This window comes from Scomber scombrus, chromosome 19 (genome assembly GCF_963691925.1).
Source record: "Scomber scombrus chromosome 19, fScoSco1.1, whole genome shotgun sequence".
NCBI classification, from domain to species: Eukaryota; Metazoa; Chordata; class Actinopteri; order Scombriformes; family Scombridae; genus Scomber; species Scomber scombrus.
In genome coordinates, this window is record NC_084988.1 from 10,696,390 (window position 1) to 10,715,831 (window position 19,442).

Sequence of the window (19,442 nt, forward strand, 5' to 3'; positions counted from 1 at the left end):
CTTCTCCCTATTCAGTGAAGACTGGATCTCATCCTCTCCACTTAACTGTTTACCAGCTCTTCACTTCTGCCTGCTTCAGAGATGAGTGCCAAATCAGCCATCAACAAGGAGGTCTTCACACCCCACGACGAGAAGATGCTCGCTGCTGTGCAAGTGAAGCGCAGGACCAAGAAGAAGATTCCCTTCCTGGCCACCGGTGGTCAAGGAGACTACATGACCTTCATCTGCCTCTCAGGTCAGAGAACAAAACAAAACAATAAGCTCTTTGTTCTTATCTCCTCTGTTCTATCCTGTTCTGTTCTCTTCTGGTTTGTGTGTTTCTATTCAAATGAGTTAATAATTTTATATGTGTGTGTGTGTGTGTGTGGGGGGGAGGGGGCGGCGGCAACCCAAAGTCACATTCAACACGTCTCCCTTAATTCTTCCACTAATGTTCACACTGATGAGCATGTTTACATTTCCTCTGCCAATAGAATGACATGCTAAATCAATTTGCTGCTGGGCTGTAGGTCAATCCTTTTTAAATGAATTAGATTTACTCTGAAACTGAATAATTGTTTCACGAGAAGGAGTGGTTTAAAATTATTTTGTTCTTTTCCCCTCTTGGAATGTTAGTTAAACTATTTCTTGTTAATTGAAGTGGCCATGCTTATGATTCATGAAGAGAATAGAGAAATGTAATTTCAGTTCCAGCAGAACTGCTTATGAAGATCAATGACATTTCTCAATGCAGTGGGTGCATATGCATGCAATGACCAGCAGCAGCACGCAGTGGTGCAGTGTTGGTCTGTTTGTTCAGTTTACACTTTGTTGTTCTTATTCTTTTTGGCCATTGTTTATCATCATTGGTTGACCTGCACTGCTGTAAAATCATGTTATCGTTCAGAAATACGAAGTGGACTGTCTTGTATTCCCCTGCCCTGTTATCTTGGCTAACACCTGATCCCTCTGTAACAAAACTGACAAACTCCAGGTCTGTGTTCACTACCAACACAAGTTTAAAGAAGCTTGCATTCAGGTCTGGACGGAAACATAGTGAAGCTAGTGGTAAGTTTGGTGTGCCTTTACACACAGATTGGGAGGCTGCCATTGTCGGTAAGTTGTGTGGAGGAAGTGTATGCCTTTTATATAAATGAGCATTGGTGCAAAACTTCCTCAGTAAGAGAAAGACTGTGCACCAACCATACTGGAGTGCTTTCTGTTTCCGTTCATCTATTCTACCTGCCTTGGGAATTCCTGTGGATTTTTGTGATTCTGGTCTATGTTCGCCCAAAGGCAAACAAGAGCATCACCTCAGAACTGATCCTACAGACTGTGCAGAAACTGCAGTTGTTTTCTCCCGATGCTCATAATTTAATTCTGGGCGACTTCAACCATTGCTCGCTGTACAAGACACTAAAGGAGTCTTTACAAATATCTTTCCTGCCCCACCAGAAATGGCGAGATACTGGACCGGTGTTCTGGCTCAATTAAAGAAGCTTCTTACTCCCTTGCTGGGCATGGCTGACCACAATTGTGTGTAACTTATTCCAGGATATTGCACATGCCAAAACAGAGGAAAGTATTCAACAGAAAGGTGAAACTCTGGTCAGAGGAGGCAATGCTGACGCTGCAAGGCTGTCTGGACTTCATGGCTTGGGAGGAGTTCAATGAATCATCTCGGGATGTTAACAAACTCACAGAAGTGGTCAGCTCATGGGTATTATCTTGCAAGGACATTATTATCCCTGAAAAAGTAGTTAAGGTCTCTCCGAACAATAAATCCTGGTTGAACAGACATCTTCTAGTGCTATTAAAGATGAAAAAACATTAATTTAAACAAGATAATTTCTCTAAGCTAAATGTTGTACAAAAGGAGATCAATTGTGAAATTAAGAGGACTAAATTGTGCAAACTGAGTAATAACAGTTTAGGCTTAGTTTGGGAAGTGTCACGACCATGGTTTGGTTAAATGACAAAGTAAAGAGAATGGAAAATTGTGTCTTTAAAAAACTTTCATCTTGCAAACTTTAGCAATGAAACCACTGTTTTAAAACACAACTTACTGAAATCTACTAATCTATCAACTAGTGAAAGGTGTTATGTTGCTGGAATTATGTCAATATGAGTATCAACAGACCATTTCACTATTTTTTCTGAGAACCACACATGTAGTGCAGAAAATGTATTGATTTTAGATGTCATTACTCTAACCCTGTCAACACTAAAATTGATGGTCAGCATGTATAAATTGTTGAGTCATACAAGTACTTGAGTACTGTGTGTGTGTGCGTGTATGTGCAGCGCCTTTTCTGTCTGAGGAAGCTGGCTAAGTTCTATGTTGACAGGTTCCTGATGACTTTGTCTTACAGATGTTTTTTGTTGAGTTGATTTACATTCATAGGTATAAAAACATAAAAGCAGACTTGTCTAGTGCATTTCTCTTTTGATAAGAATATTACTATTGGTTGAGATTAACTTGTTGTAATGCCATTCTCATCACATTTCCAAAAGCAGCTTTCACCTCGGCACCCTATTTGAACACTGCTGCTTTAAAAGCTATTAAAGCCACTGGATGTCCAAACTTCTTCGTCTGCATGGCATAATTAAAATCCATAAATGATTTGATCTTGCAGCTTCATTGATTTTTTTTATTTTTTATTTTTAATGATTTCAACAGATTAGAGGTTGGGCTTAATGGAAAGCCGCTGGTTTGAATCCTTATCTTGACTGAGAAAATTGAGAAATTGGCATGAGCTTTCTAACCTTCCCTGCTTTTTTAATTCCACCCACATAATGATTTTTTTAGTCTCAGGTGTATTTGTTTTTGTGTGTACTTAACTTGTTTTACCTTAACCTGGAACATCAGTGCACAGAACAACATTCAGTAGCAAATAATCTAATTTCTCACACGACTACATGTAAACACTGGCCAAGGGCTTCCTGAGGACTGAGAGAAGCTTAGTAATTTGATTTTGATTGTCATTCCACAAGAGCTTTCATGTGTGATCACAGATGACCTATGTATAAGAGCCAGGTCATGCTTGGTTGTTCAACCCCATCAGAAGGCAATGGGGGCTTATAGCACTGTTGGGGTGCAAAGTCTTCCGTCATAGAAAAAGGAGTGACATGATAATGATTTGAATATGGGCATAACGGTGCATATTTTCAGACAGTGTCTCCTCTCTACACACAAAAGGTGACAGGAAGTAGTTGTGTAAGAATGATAAACCTTGATGGAGAAGTTGCTTTTTTATCTCATCTGGCACATTTAGTGCATGAGGTGGGTGTTGGAAAATGGACATTTTCAGACCCTCAATGCAGGTGTTTATTTCATTAGTTCAGTATTTGCACAAATAAGATCAAACTGACTCAGTGGGGCTGCTCATTATTTTATACTGCAGGCCTTCCGCACTGGGCACTGTTTTGTTGTCAGTGAGAGTGTGTGTGTGTGTGTATGTTTGTGTCACCATTGTCTTGGTACGTCAGTCATAAATCCCAGGTGATGGGTTGAAGGGTAGCCAATTTCAACTGCCTTAAATTTGCTATCAGTGAAGGATTTATATCCTGGATCACTGCATCATCTGGTTGAAACAAGATAAGTTACCTACGTTCAGTAACTCCATCCTCGCTGTAAGGATAGAGATGGCTTGTGTTGGAAAGTCTTACTAAGGGGACTGTGGGCTGTTGCATTCTTACTTCATTTACTTTTTACAAGACCCAGCTGAGTAGGTGTGTTTTTCTGTTTGTCTACATAGGAATCAAGTGAGAGTCAAGGCTCTCTGTCTTTTAGAGAGAACTAACAACCATTCATTCACTAACATTTTTACTTAAAGTAAGCCAAGACATTAGACTATTTCCTCTTTGTGATAAAAAACCTTGTATTTATTTGATGTTGATCATTATTAACAGTTGCACATTTTATATCCCTCTAATTCTTTTGCATCACCACTTTGTTTTATATGTGAATGGATGTTGCATTATGTTTTAAAGCATGAAATTGCAGAGTTTATGGCCACCACTACCATCACCTCCTTACCCACTCTTGCCTTAGTTTTCCTCTCAAATGTTTTTGGTCGTTTGGTCTATACTAGCATCCTCCTGTTTTTAATCTGCTGTTCATCACATGCTTGAGCTCAATAGTGAAGGCAAGCACTGTTATGTAGTTCACATAGTCATGTGGCATCTCTTTAAGCCAGCCAAGCATTGTTCTGAGGTCTGTGTGTGTTCCTTTGCGAAAACTGTATAGCCCAACGATGGGTCTTAAACCAGCCTGCGCCTCCCTACAGGGCTGGTGTGTGTGACTTTGAGTGTTCAGTATGTGTGTGACTGTGACTGTATGTGAAAGCACTGTGTATGTACATAAGGGTGGGGGATGGGGTTCACTGGCAGTCTCATGGCTACAGTAGAAGATAGTTGAGGCCTGAGGGCCATACAGTGGCAGTGGAGTTATGTAATCTGTGGTATGTCATGGCTAAAGAAGCCTACAATATGAGAAGCTGCACAGTAGAGACAGTTACAGGCACTTCACTCTTGAACTGAAACAGGGTGCCAGGATTAAATACTAGGCCATCATTGCTGCTCTAATTCCAGTCATAAGATCTGACTGAATAAAAGAAGAAACATAGAGCATTATGACTTATATTGAAAGTAGCCCTTATTTGCAAATGCTAAGTAATAACTGCTGCTATTTAGAATAAATCAGTGGGATGTTGTGCAATTGACTTTGTAACCACAGCAGTCAGTTTGAGCTGTTGTTTTCAGTTTGCATGAGTCTGGGGATTTGAATTGGCTGTTTGATGAACACATGGCTATTTGTCTTAGGTAGCAAGCTACATCTATCAGTGAAACAAAAACGCCTAGGCAGCTGCTGCTTGGATAGCAGTCTCTCTTGTTTCAGAAGTGTGGCTCCGTGACAAGACTGGTTCTGCTCACTTAGCTAACTGTTGTTTTGTTTGGTAGGGTGAACTCATGGAAATCAGCTGAATGCTGCAAAGCAGAACAACAATATTCTTAAATTTTCTTTAGCAATAAAGGGATTTCTACTAGAGGAGTTTTGCCCACAATGCTTTAATAAATTGTATCCGGATGCATGATTAAGATCATGTTGTAAAATGTCGAACCATTTTCAACATCATGTTGCAGTATTGAGTCTGGATTCAGAATTCCCTTCCTTTTTTCCTAGCCACTCAATGTTATTTGTTACAGCGAAATCCCAAATAAAGTCTGAAATAATGTTGGTTATCAAACAATGTTTGAACTTGAGCATGACCACCAGAGTGCATACAAGCCTTCAAGCAAAGTCACTGTAATTGCATAATTACTTGTTTGTTATGAGTGAGAACTCCTAGCACACTAAGAACTAAAATGCAAGTGTCTGTTTTTGTTGTTTCACTGTGGACCAAGGAAAGCAAACTACAAGTTTGAACAGGCTAAAAGATTTTAATGGTTCACATATCATGTAGAGTTGTGTTTGTTTATATCAAATTTACTGTTTTCTTGGACTTACTATACCAAATATGGTACAAAATCAAACACACTGTGCTGTCTCACCCTTCACCTCTTTGACCAGTGTATGCTCCTAGCCTTTGCTGAGATGGGATCTCTGAGATGTCTTTGATCTTATACACATACATGTTCACATAGAACTGCTCAGCTGCACACAGACATGTATTTAACGCCTTAACAACAACATCAGGGGTCTTGATGACATGGGAGTGAGCTGGAGCGAAACCAGAAGCTCAACGTGGTCCGAGTTGGTTAGTGAGCTTTCTCTTTGATCACTGGGCTTCATGCGGTGCCTTTATGGCTGTACCTCAGGGCTGAAATATTGGACTGCCCACAGAATGTTTGGCAAGACAGATTTGAAGCCAGTTACGACACTTCTTTATGTGCTTTTCGTTAAATGTTTAAATGTTTTAATTAATTGCCCTGAAATTCCACTGAACATTGCTTGATCAATGTAAACAAACATCACGTTATCTGTAGCCAACACATGCCTTGTGTGTTTGGATACATTGATGCTTTATGTTAATATATGAATTTCCATGTAGGATGCATGTGGGGTATCCATGTTTGTGGGTGTATTCAGGCACTATTATGCATGCATGGTCTTTTGTGGGTTGGTTTACATGTTTAATTTGATGTGTAGGCTGTGTCTTACACATGTGAAATGATGAGAGCTTTGCTTGTTTCTTTGTCTATCTCTTTGTTGGGTTTGATGCAGTGTCTATCTTTGTACATGTTTGAGCTTCTTTTACCATCGATTGTGCTGCTTAAATTGTATTTATTCTCTTCTGATGGTCCATTTTGTTTTCATATGTAAAAATAATTATTCAAGATTCAAGATTCAAAACAACTTTATTAATCCCCTTGAAGGGCAATTCATTTGACAGCTCGCACCACAGCAGAGGGGGATAAAGGACTTGGAAAAACGGTTACCCTTACAAGCGGGTTGGGCATAGCGACTCCCTGAAGGCAATAATGAAAATTCATTTCTTAAGATATGCCTCTTATCTGCTTGTTGTTTTATTTAATTGAGTGTAAGTATCAGGTTTATCAGTGAAGTTAATGAACTACAGAACAGACTGAACTCACTGCAGTGACGAGCAGGGTGACCGATGGGCCAAACATGCATCAGGTAGGCTTGTGTCATACACACGTCTGCTGTCTGTATGACTCTCTGTTAAAGAAACACATTAAATGTCCAAGCTTGGTATCTGTGTTTTCTCCAAAGCTCTGTAGAATATAAATTCAGTTACCATACCACTTTCTATTTCACTCAATGTATCATCTGCAGCCGTGTTACTATTGATTATCTTGTGAGATGGATGGGCAATGGGTTGTGTTGCTCACTTGTAGATTAAGCTGCTTAGGTCTATCACAAAGTCAGGTCAGTTACAACAGGTCAAAGACATCAGTCTGACTTTCTGCATTCATACATTTTATGTTTTGAGTGCATTTGCCAAGGTTAGCTCAACCTTACAGCTCCTGATGGAAAAACAAATGAGGGACTTAAGATACATATTTTTTAAGAATCTAGGAGATGTTGATACAGACGATATCACAAAATGGATTTCATGTTTTTGGTTGGATATACAGTTGTTTTGAGGTTCAAGAGTAGAACATACATAAATAATTCTCAGTTAAAATCCCCTTTTAAAATGAACAACTTCAAAAATTACTGTTGGGACTAAAGCTTTAGATCTAGAATACGTTTTACTTTAATAGTGGGACCCCTTTTGCTTTAGTTAGGTAGTTAAAAACTTTATTGACTACAATGTGAAAAATTGTCTTTGGTTGTGGAAACAATTGAGGACAGACATGCTGAATACAAACAAACAGTGTGACCATGACTTCATGTTGTTTGCTGGTATTACTTGAAAAAAATGAATAGCCATAGAAACATTCTAAAATACTTTGTTGTACTCTAGGTGTAGGTGAAATGGCTTAAAGAAATAGTGTGACACTTTTGGAAATTCACTTCTTGAGAGTTAGATGAAAAGGTTAATACCACTCTCATGTCTGTCCTTTAAAATATAAAGCTAGAACCAGCAGTCGCTTAGGTTAGCTTAAGCATAGAGACAAAAAAGAGAAAAAGAATAGCTAGCCTGTCACAAAATGTCATTTTTATAATTCAATTTTTTGATTGAATATTGATAAATCATATTTATTCATGAGCTTTGGAGATGCTGGTAGGTGGACTCTGTTAACTTTGGACAGAGCCAGGCTGGCTGTACTAGCTTATCATTTTTTATGGCAGTCTAGTTTGGTTTAACTTCCACATTGCATATAACTGGCTTTTTTTCTTTTTAAACATCTCAGGGAGTCAGGACAAATGTTTGTTAATGAGGTTTGGCCAGGCATGGGTGTGTGGGTGGTCTGGTCTGTGTTCTGTTGTGAAGAATGTTGCCTTCTGTGGGTTTCTCGCAGGGCCAGTGAAGCAGCAGTGTGACTGATGCTGGCCGCCCAGTATTTACTGAGAGCAGAGACATATAGCCCACTCACACAAGGACCAGATACATTAGCATGACACTAATACCACATTCCCTGTTAATCTATGTCTGCGTATATGCCTGTATACTTCTTTGTATCAGTGCACTGTGGCCATCTTTATCTCGGCTAATTAGGTCCTTCCAGCAGTTCAGCTCATTTTTGTGCCAGTCTACTCTTTAAAACATGAACTCTCTCCCCCTCCTATTATCACAACCTGCCCACTCAGCCCCCTGCTCAAATCCCTTCCTGGCCAAGATATGAGTGTCCTTAAAGTCTTGGGAAAGGCTTCAGTGCTTGATTGACCTGAGTGTAGCCTAAGACAGAGGGGCTAAGACAGAAGGTAATAGGTAAAAGGACATGAGGGGCAGAGGGCAAAGTGGAATTATGAAATTGATGAAATTACATCAATTTAAAAAAAACATGAAAACTTTACCAGGCAAGAAAGACACATATATAAAAGCACATATAAACATATAGGGAGACTGTGTTAAAAGGTGGTATTGTACATCATTTATTAAGAGGGCAAGTGACATGGAAGTATAACATATTCCAATTCCAATTACTAAAAACACTAACACAATGATGATTGATGTGTGTTTTCATCATCTTTATTTTAGCGCAATAGAAACACATAGCACAAAGAAAACCACAGAAATGATTTGGATTGCTACAACACACTTCATCCTGACGCCTGACTGCCAAAAGATATTAACCATTCTTATCATTCTCTAGTGGTACTTCGGCCTCTAGTTGATGATTCAATGCACTCATCCATATCAGTTGTTTGGGAACTTCATGTCCTATCCTCAGGCCCTCACATAGGCCTGAGAGCTGAAAGACACTCTTTAGTTCCTTGTTTTAAATGTACAGGAATAATAATATTTGTAATAGTTTGGCTACAGCTGTGGGATCAAATGGGATTCATTAACATTTTGACATGTATGAGCTCATCATTGGTTTGCATATGTTTCTTCAGATGTAGGGCTTTTTATTTTTCTCTTTTCAGTTTATACAAATTTCTGACAGAAAAAGTGGAAACATTTTTAAAAAATGGCTTAAAACATATGGAGGCAATTGCATAGTTTGTAATGCATGCAATCTATGTCTTTTTGATCACTCACACAGCACACACACACACACACACACACACACACACACACACACACACACACACACACACACACACACACACACACACACACACACACACACACACACACACGGCAGGTGGAGCAGGATAGATGAAAGGCCCAGGTGCTCTGCGGGTGGACTGAAATGTGCGTGTGGTGTTGTGCATTCAAAAGCTCCCCTCTGTAGAGACGCCCAGTGTGTTTTGTCCAGTTTGTGTGTGTGTTTGAGTTTTTGTGTGTGCATGTTGGGAAATCAGTACATGCCCCAGTGGTTCTGACACCTCCCTTCACAGTGATTTCCTATACCAAAGCCAAACTGTCTATCATCCTTCTCCTTCCTTTACTGTCCAACTCAGTCTGCTTCACTTCTATCCAAACAACATTTTGTATCACAGAACACTCCAACAATTTTGCACCACAATCTCCATAGTTCTGTGTGCTGTTCAGCAGCCATTGCTTTTATCCTTTGTGTGTTGTTTTCCAGCAGAAACAGTAGGGAGTTTTTTTCCAACAGGAATCTGATGATTGGTGTGGCTGAGACAGTGTGCGGCTGTTATTGTTGTTTTGGAAGACTCCCCTCGGCGCTTTCTAACCCTTCACTCTTTGGCTGCTGATGTTGCAGCTCCACTCCTTCTTTAGGACTCTGCGTAGAACAGGAGGGTTCCTGCTTATACTGGAGATGTAGATGAAACCTTAGATGTGAATGAAAGAACAAAAAGTGTTTGATCTGACTTTGAAGTAGATAGATACAAAGTTGATTCCCACCTGGGGGACACTCACAGTCCTAGCTGGTCATTATTATGACAGAATTAGGTGTGGTCCTTCTTCACCTGAACTCTTATGACTATTCTGTCCTGTTTTGACAGAAGTGTTTAAAGTGCACAGGTTTTATCTCTGTCCTCTTTGCTGAGGTGAACTGTGTTGTTTTATGTATTGTGGATGTGTTAATGGCACATGACAGCAGGGACTGGCTCAGGGCGATGAGGTGATGTGGCCACTCAGGGATCATTGAGGAGGTAATTATTCACGAACAGGACCACACCACACATGTTTTTGATAATGTGTACTCTGACCATATGTATTGGCTCACTAATAGAGCAAAGACCGTGACAGCTCAACTCCCTGTGTACCTGGCAAAGGTCATCTGCATGGTGTTCTCAGCATTTGTTTTGTGCAAACAAAGCTTGTACCCCAGATCCTTCCTTCATCTTTAGTGTGTGAAATGAACGGGGAAAAAGGGAGGAGAGGAGGAAAGTAGAGTGAGCTGTAATAAAAGACTGAAGAGCCCTGGACTTATAAAAGTCAGCCATCCATATAATTAGCTGATGCTCTCTTCTTCTCAAACTGAGAGCATTTACAGATAAAAATTTAATAACCAACTTTAGTTACTCAATCCAATTGACTTTCCAACACATTTCATTTGACTGTATTAAAACTGTCTCTGATATTAGAGGTACAAATGTCTCATATGAAGAACAATATTTTTATGACCTGCAGTGTTTCCCACAGGTTGAGAATTTACTTGTGTAGTTGGGTAGCACAGTGTGTGATGGGCGGGCTCCGTAATAAACAAAGTTACAGAGTTCTTGTATGAAAATACAAAAAAACCCCAAACACTCAATACTTATTTGGAACATTTTCAGAGCTTTTACCCACATCTTCGTCAGTGGATGGAGTTCATTCAGACAGCTGATGTCTATTTCTAGTGTTCATTGCGCCTCTTGTTTAGCGTCCTTTGCTGTTTCACTGATATGTTTCCCACAGCTGTCACATGATGTCATTATGATGTCATACACCATTCCAGGGGGTGGGGGAGGTTGTATTTTCCAAAAGTACAGGAACTTTGCTTGTGGGTTTTGCGGGGATGACCATCACTGATTGGTCAAACAGACACAGCATGGCTGCTTCAACTTGTGTACCGCTTCATTTACTAAACAAGGAAATGCACAAGTATCGATATAGGACGAGGGAAGGAGAATTCTCTTCATTTAATAACATTAAAAGTAAAATTAGACTTTGTTGTTGGCTTCCCAACTTGGTTTAAGAAAGATGAGAGAAATAGAGAGAAAGAGTGCGAGAGAGAGAAAGAGAGAGGCAGTAGCAAGAACAAAGTGGGTGAATGAGAAATAAAACCGTATTTCCTGATTGTTTAACATTCATTCATTTCATCCAACTACAGGACAAATCTATTTTGTTTTTAATTCAGATTTTATTTACCTAGGTAGAGCCTATGAATGGGATGCTGGACCTGTGTCTGGATTTAATAATAAGGCTCATGTCAGAAGAGTTCATTCTTATTTCACAATGTATTGAGATTCACTGATTATTATAAAAAGTGCATTGTAATTCCCAATCTTTTACAAAGCTGTTTTCTCAGTCTGTAACAACAGTTAGGGATCAATAACAATCCTCTTTCAAATCAAGGAGTTTCCAGATAAAAGGAAATAGTACCCAGCTACTGTCAGCACGAAGGGCAGTTGTCCCTGTGGAAATGTATTACTTTTTATTCTTTTGAGGTCAGAGCCTGTTGAGTGTGACTGCCTAGTTTTAAGTTAACTGAACTAATATTGTTTGTTGATATGATGTTGGTGTAATTCATTATTGATCGGTTTTTGTATTCAGTAATCTTGCAATAATAGAGAGAAACCAAGTAAACCAGTTCTTTTGTTTTTAAGGCTTGGCATGTGAAGAGAGAGACTGTGGCTTCAAAACTCTTGAGTGCTGTAAGCCCATTAATTCAAGTCCTCAGTCTTGTCTGGATCCTTTTTGCTGCACTTGGCCCTCCTTTTCAGAAACTGACTTTGACATAGACTTAGAGGCAAACTGTTGCCATCACAATGATGAATTCAAAGTCTGTGATCAGGACTGCATGCTCTCGACCCTCTCTCTCTTACAGCTTGTAAGGTATTTGCAAGATTGCCTTCTGTTCAGGTACATTTTTTTCCTAACCTTAACCCTTGTCAGACTTTCCATGCAATGGTCTGCATGAATTCTGTTTGTCTCATCTAGCTTCTGTGGGCTTGTGGGATAAGAGTATGAATGAAACACAGAGTTTGAATGAAACAATAGGCATGCTTCCTCAAATATTTGGTCTAAATTCTTCTCCGGCTTAGCCATATCCCTTCCATTGTCCATTTTGTAACTTTCCTGTATCTTACTTTTCAGATTTTAGGCTGTTGTAGTATGCTTTTCTTTCTGAAATATTTAGGGCAGCTGCTCAGATGTGGCAAATCATTTACTGGCATTTGTTTGCTTAAGAACACTGAGTTGTTAAATACTATTTCTATGTCATCTGCAGTTTCAAAACATTTCTTGAATATGCTGAAGAAAGAAATTTTTTTCTCACAAACCACATCTCTCCCTGATGAAAACACATCAGCACATAAACACAAGAAAGAAGCTTGGTAATGTTCTTTCCAGCGGCCAGTGCTATCTGTCTTTCAAGCCTTTACAAAGGCACAAACAGAATAGTTAGAAACACGCTTCTTAAACTTTTTCACATCAAGGACCTCTAAACTGGCAAAGGTTTTGTCCCAGTGTCCCCCATCATCCAAGATTTTTGCTTTTTGATGTTTTATTACAGAAAGTGTATGAAACCCATGAACAAAATAGTCATATATTCTGTCGTTGTGTCACTCAGGGATGGAATAAGAATGAAAATAAATGAATCCCCTTTTTGCCTGGGACTCCCTAGAACACTCTCAAGGACTGCTGGGGGTCCTAGGACCCCATTTTGAGAACCACTGAGTTAGTGGTATTCAAGTCATGTCTTTGCAGTGATTTTAGTGTACTGGATTGGGTCATTTTTTGCCAAGAAGAGAGAGTTGCAGTGAACTCAATCAGTACAGTTGAGCGCTTCTCTCAATCAGGATATTAATGTTTTTTTTTGTTTTTATGTTTTGTTTTTTCATATCACAAAAGACTTCCTATTTAAATAAAGGTTAAAAGGAAGAACCAGATTGCAGCACCAGGTGAAAAGGCCTCTGGTATGTAGAGGGATAATGGGAGTTACATTAATAGTAGCAGGCTATACCTAACAGTAGCTACAAACTTGAAAATGTTACTTAGAAGTGAATTGATTTGGTGTTGACTTTCACTCCACAGCTCAGCCTGCTACTCTCTGTTGGACAAACATCAGCATAGAGAGACATTAAGTTTCTGTTGGCTGGAAAATTGACACCACGCAATCATCCTGGCCACATGCCTCTTTAACATCAGTTTGGCTCACATAACTTCGTCTTTATCTGCTAAGGGTGTCCAGCTGCATGAAAGCATATAGCTAAAATACTGCCAGGGGGCATGCCAATAGTAGATTTAATGTTGATTTCAATAATTCTTTGTATCTTTGAAGTGTTCATGGTAGTAGCCATAAACAGTCAGTCCCTTGATATGAAAGTCCTTTATGGCAGCAGCCAAAAGCCTGAAATCTACCATATTTCTATGCTTAATACTGATTATTGTCATTGGATAAAACTGACAGATATGAGTTTGACTGCATCCCCTTCGTGTTAATCTACAGGTGCAGCCAGTACATATTTTCAATGTCCCTCTGTGACTCTGCTTGTCATGAAAGACTTATCTGATTATTAGATACAATCTGAGACGCACAAAACTATCGACTGAAAGGAAGAAATGAAAGGAAGACTCTCCAGTACTGTATCTGTCCGCTGTACCACAGGGGATGGACTAGGAAGAGACAGGGAGGGGAGCAGTGGATAGTGAAAGAGACTGACATGTCGGGGAAGAAAGGGAGGAAAGATCTCAAGGGTCTTAACCTCTGATAGTCTTTACTGGAAAGAAGGAGGCTTTGAAATGGAAAATAAAAGTTTGAAAGATATGACTATGACTTTGTCAAATGTACCATTAGTCAGAAACACTTTTTTTTTCCTTTTCTCTTTTCTCTCTTATGTATCGATTACCATGCAGTAATGGGCCAGGTTTGAATTGTGGAACTATGGACGATATGTTGTCCCAGAAATAATTGTGATAAATAATGTTATTTTCATTTGAAGACCATTTTTTGCCACCGATATAATGATAATATAATAGCATAATAAAGCAAGGGGGGCGGGGGATGAGATTGGAGAGTGGGCACTATGCTTCCTTAAAAACACAGACCACCATTATGGGCCAGGACAGGAGGAGTTATTTACCTTTAGTTACATAGTCTCCACTCAGGACGTGCACAGTGAGGAATGGAGGCAACTAACTTGCTTTGCCAATGTGACATGAATAGCCTCTCAGCTGCTAATGCGGAGTGTGGCAATATCGAGGTAAAAAATGATCAAGGTCATGTCCATGTATCATACAATAAGTCGATATATAGATATGATCATGTTGATAGTTATGTAATTGTAAGATAATTGATCATGTAATTATTGTGACAGGCCTAACTATGATGCAGTATGATGAGGAGATGTTTGCTGATTCACAGTAGTGTGACTGTGAAGTCTTTGTCTAATTGTTTCACTTAATGACTTTTTTGTAGAAATTTAGATGATATAGTGTTACCATATTTAAGGTGAAGTAAGACCCATATCATTTAAATGCACCACAATGAAAATTTATTCTTTCTATAATGTATGTCTCCTCTCAAGTTTTTCCTGAGGTTAAGAGATGCCCTTCTTCTACGCCTTTGTGGTGCTGATGCGTGTCTTGCCTTGATTTACAATTCCTTTGATGGCTAGAAAGGTGTCTAATACCGCAAGTGCTGCATAAATAAAATATCTGCCTGGGCCAAAGGAACTGATCAATTTATGCATGTCCTTTTTATAAACTGCCTGCTTCTCCTTGTCCTCTCACAGATAGTCACATCCATGGTTCTCAGTGCTTGGTATCCATCTTTTTTCTTCACTTTTCAAAGTTTCGCATGAGACTGAGATCAAGAGAGAGAAGCATAAAAGATGTGGGACGTACTGAGTTTGATCTCTCAATCCTTGTGGTTCTATTTGTTTTATTCCTGCCCTTGTTTTCTCCCAGTATTGAGATATGTCTCTATCTTTCGTCAGCTCCTTACAAACCCGTCATGGGGCTAACAAAGCTGAAAGGATGCATGACATATTTGTTTCCAGTATGTGACTGACTATCCATCTGGCAGAGATAATGGCTGTAGTTCAGATAGTTCAAGATTTTGGGAACATAAATGAACATAGCTTATCCATGGCACATTAGTATTAGAGTAATGACGAGTGAAAATTGAAGTCTTTTTGAATCACTTAATGCAACCTAATTTAATATTACTTTATTCATGTTTGTAGTGCATGATTTGTCACAGTGTCAAATAAAGACCATTTTCACAAAATGTAAGCATGTTATAGCTTGATTAGATAGCACTAGTAGAGAGATAACAGGAAACGAGGGAGAGAAATCCAACAAAGTTCCCCTGCTGGACTTGAATCAGCCCGTTTCATGGTTGACATCTTGACCCCTAGGACGTGGGGATGCCAGAAATGTATGCACTTATGAAATACAACAGTATCATTCAGCGAAAGTGAGCTGTTCTGCAGTTAGGCTGTAGGCTGTCATCTGCTAATTGATCACAGGACGAGCTGCGTCAGTATGTTGGTAGCTTAGCATCTCTGCTAAACAGTTTACCAGTGGGAAACACTACAGTGGATCATCCTGCTGGCAACTGAATCAACAATGGTGACTAATTACTCCTCCTTTTGCTCTCCTCATTCTCCAAAAATGCAAAAGGCGGAAAAAAGAAATGGTTTAATGGTCTGTTAAAATCCGATGTTTATGCTTCCAAATTGTTTCTATTGCTCAGACAGAGGAACTGATTTGTTAACTGCCTGTAAGTGATTAAGGTAAGGACTGACAATTATCGATTAGGCTTTTTGCAGAAAAGCCATTGCAGCTCTCACAATAAATATTTATTTGACTCTCTCCCACCAGCCCTTAGGTTAGAGATCATTTCTGCCAGCATATATGCTGAATTAGATTTGGGAAAGCAAACCATTGAGTTCCCTTTTCTCTACTATAAATAAATAGACTAAGTGGAAGGGCTGATCCATCCATTGAATTCATGAGTCACGTCATAAACTCATACCTCTGCAGTTTCAAAGAATACTTTTGCTTGCATTTCTCATTTATAAGATGTATCTGGATCATTTATATTATAGTTTCCAGGGTTTTCCCACAGCACTTTACAGCTTAGGTGGCTGCCTAAGCAACACAGGCCTGCTGCCTTAACTAACGTCTTCATCGTGACCCCCCCCGGTCTCACTGCTCCCCACCACCTTAACTAACACATTTTCTGCGGGAAACCCTGAGTTTCGATGTAATCTTTTTGAAAACTGGGCAGATGAATGCAGATGTTCATTTACAGATTTACTATGTCACATACAGTATTCATTGTTTCCCCCGTCTGTTTTCTGGCTAGACTGCAACAATGGGGCCAGGCATACACACACGCTGTCGTCACTATTTCTGACTGACCAACAGCAACCCATAATGTTTTTCTGTTGTGTACATCACCTTGAGTTACAACTACTGTAGGAAAAATGCCATACAAGTAAATACAAATCCATATCTGATGGTAACTAGGCAACATACAAATTAAAAGCCTCCTATTGTTTCATACACAATCCAGCCATATACTTGGTTTTCACTAAGTCTTGTTTTATCAGTGGTGCTGTTGCCACCCTGCTGTGAGCCCTCGATGCCCGGACCCATATCTGCGTATACCAGCTGTGGAATAACTTAAAAGTAGCTCAGAATTGTTCTAGATAGGTTTATTCATGTTCAGAAAAGGCAGAAAGGCTCTAGCTGCCCAGCTAACTGTAGTTGTAATAATGTCAAGAATGAAATGCCTCAGCACAGTCGAGAGGTTTGGAGGGGTTCTTCCACACATAGCTTTTCACAGTACTCTCTAACAAAAAAGTGAAACAGATTTGTTCACTAATGAAGTACAGTAAGTGCTGTGTCCTGAAGTAATCCTCAGAACAAGAATAGACTTGATTTATATTTTCAATATAACTAAATATTGTCGCTAGAGCACTAACAGTGATGATTTTACAACAGCAAAGTCACCATATAACTCAATAATATCTCAGAGGAAACTAATTTAATGTGTCAATAAAATAAATAATATTGCTGACATTAGAAGACTGAGTGAAATTTAGAAAAAATGAAGAACATAGACACCATCAGTCACTCTGATGTGGATTCACTGCCTGCTACATACAATCTCACAGAAGTGAAATTCCTCAAACATGCAGCTTGTGGGTGCTCCTACCTAATGCGTCAGTTGCTTCTAATATATCTTTTCAGCACATGATAAGATATTGATGACCATGCAGACTTTGAGCAAAGCCTCCATATAATTGGATAGTTTAATAGAATGCATGTAAAAGGTTAGTGACATCCACAAAGTTTTTGAATGGAGGAATACGTAATAATCCGCCCAAGCTCTTTCATTAAAGTAGCATTTTATACATACTGAAGACAGGTAAAGATGTGCAGTAACTCTCTCATGAAATATCTGTATTGCTTTTGTCAGTAGCAGAGTTCTTGAGGTCAGTTATGGTTAGACTTTTATAGACTTGATTTCACAAAGCTGGCAGGTGACTATTTTGTGAGGCTTCATTCATTATTCTTAGTCCTGGGATTTATCCTTAGCAATTTTCAGTTTTTTACTTCTTGATCTCAGCAGAAATCTCAGTCAGACTACAGCTGTCCAAGGGGAAAGAACAAGGAAGATTTAAAAGGAGTATTGCAAGAAAAGCTTCTCTGCGAGGGTCCTAATAATGCATAGCAGATTGATACCATCAGACGTAATGAATTCAGAGCCGTATTTGATTCTACGGTTATATGCTCGCTGAGCCTGATGATTCTTTTATCATTTTAAAGCTGCTAATATAGTGCATCTGGGCTTAACTCTATCAGTCTCTTTAAAGGGAGAGTGGATTTATCTACAGCCCCCAAAATAGAAGCCCTACACTGTTTTCACTTTTTGTACTACTATAGAAGAGTTTAAGCCGTTATTGTAAATGACTTGTTTAAATCCACAGATCCGTAACAACTTTATTTTGACACCTGCTTTGGTAGGGATATTCTTACAGTGAATGATTTGTGGTCCCTTAGAAACATGCACTGAAGGCTAAATCTAGGAGCCAGCTTTAGTGCTTAGCAGTGCACAGTGCTTATGGTCCAAAACAGTCTCCTAGATCCCTGACTTAGACAGTGTTTTTCTAATCAGAGAGAGAGAGAGAGAGAGAGAGAGAGAGAGAGAGAGAGAGAGAGAGAGAGAGAGAGAGAGAGAGAGAGAGAGAGAGAGAGAGAGAGGAGAGAGAGAGAGAGAGAGAGAGAGAGAGAGAGAGAGAGAGAGAGAGAGAGAGATGAGAGAGAGAGAGAGAGAGAGAGAGAGAGAGAGAGAGAGAGAGAGAGAGAGACCCCCAGTGAAGTGCTGCTGGTTTCATATCTGGGAGGTATGCCAGAGTCCCTCTTAGTTCACCCAAGGGTGCAGGCTGAATGCACACATGTGAACTCAAAGTGGTCCTTTACTGATTGCTTTTTTGTTTGGGTGGTGGGATTGTGTTTGTTTGCTTGTTTGTGAGTGCAGCCCTATGTGTTTGGTTAGATCAGGCCATTAGATATGGATCAGTTTTGATGCAAACAGACAGCACTGAATCCACAGAGCTTGGTTAATTGGACCTTGTGGGGGATTATCAGACCTCCTTGTGGAAAATACACACACTCATACATACACTCCCAAACATTCATACACTCACACACCTTCCTCATAACATCACTCCTTGTTACAGTTATGAGATAAAATCCAGCCTGTTGTGAGATTAGAATAAATGGCTTTTTGGATGGAGATTTTCTTCTTTTGCCAATAACAAATCTTGAGCAGCATCAGGGTAAAGTCAGACTCCAATCAGGTTGTTGTATAAACCAGTCAGACTAGGGTGTACTTTACTGTCACAGGCGGGAAAACAACATCTGGCCAACAGTTTCCACTGGTAACTGCCACTCCAGTGAAATATTTGACAGAAAGATGTTAGCTGGTGTACCATGACTGGAATTTCTTTCTTTAATCTGTGTAAGTATTTGTTAAAAAAAATAAACATCTCTCCTAAGGAAAGGAGCAACAAGCACCAGCCCAGTTAGAAACAGAGGTGCCTATCACTCATCATCAACATTAATAGTTTTACACTTGATTGTCATCATCTTCATGTAAGTTGCTTTGTATTCAATGTAAATGTATGTTTAGTTAGTAGTATTTAAGGCATACAAGTGCACTTATGGAATGTTTTTGTTAATCTTGATGGTATACAGTATCAGTCAAAAGTTTGGGCACAACTTCCTATTCTCTTGAATGAGAAAGTGTGT

The 19,442-nt window shown here is 39.4% G+C and overlaps 1 protein-coding gene across 4 annotated transcripts in view; it reads left to right on the forward strand.

Annotated features, from left to right (window-relative positions):
• The window catches only part of stxbp6 (syntaxin binding protein 6 (amisyn)), a 191,817-nt gene that overhangs the window by 10,932 nt on the left and 161,443 nt on the right, over positions 1 to 19,442 (forward strand). For all 4 annotated transcript variants that reach the window (XR_009927466.1, XR_009927467.1, XM_062441033.1 and 1 more), the window contains exon 2: positions 16 to 235. Coding sequence is in view for 2 of the 4 variants with exons in the window: in XM_062441033.1 (XP_062297017.1) it covers positions 82 to 235 (154 nt within the window). In the remaining 2 variants the exon portion in view is untranslated. The remainder of the gene's footprint in view (positions 1 to 15; positions 236 to 19,442) is intronic.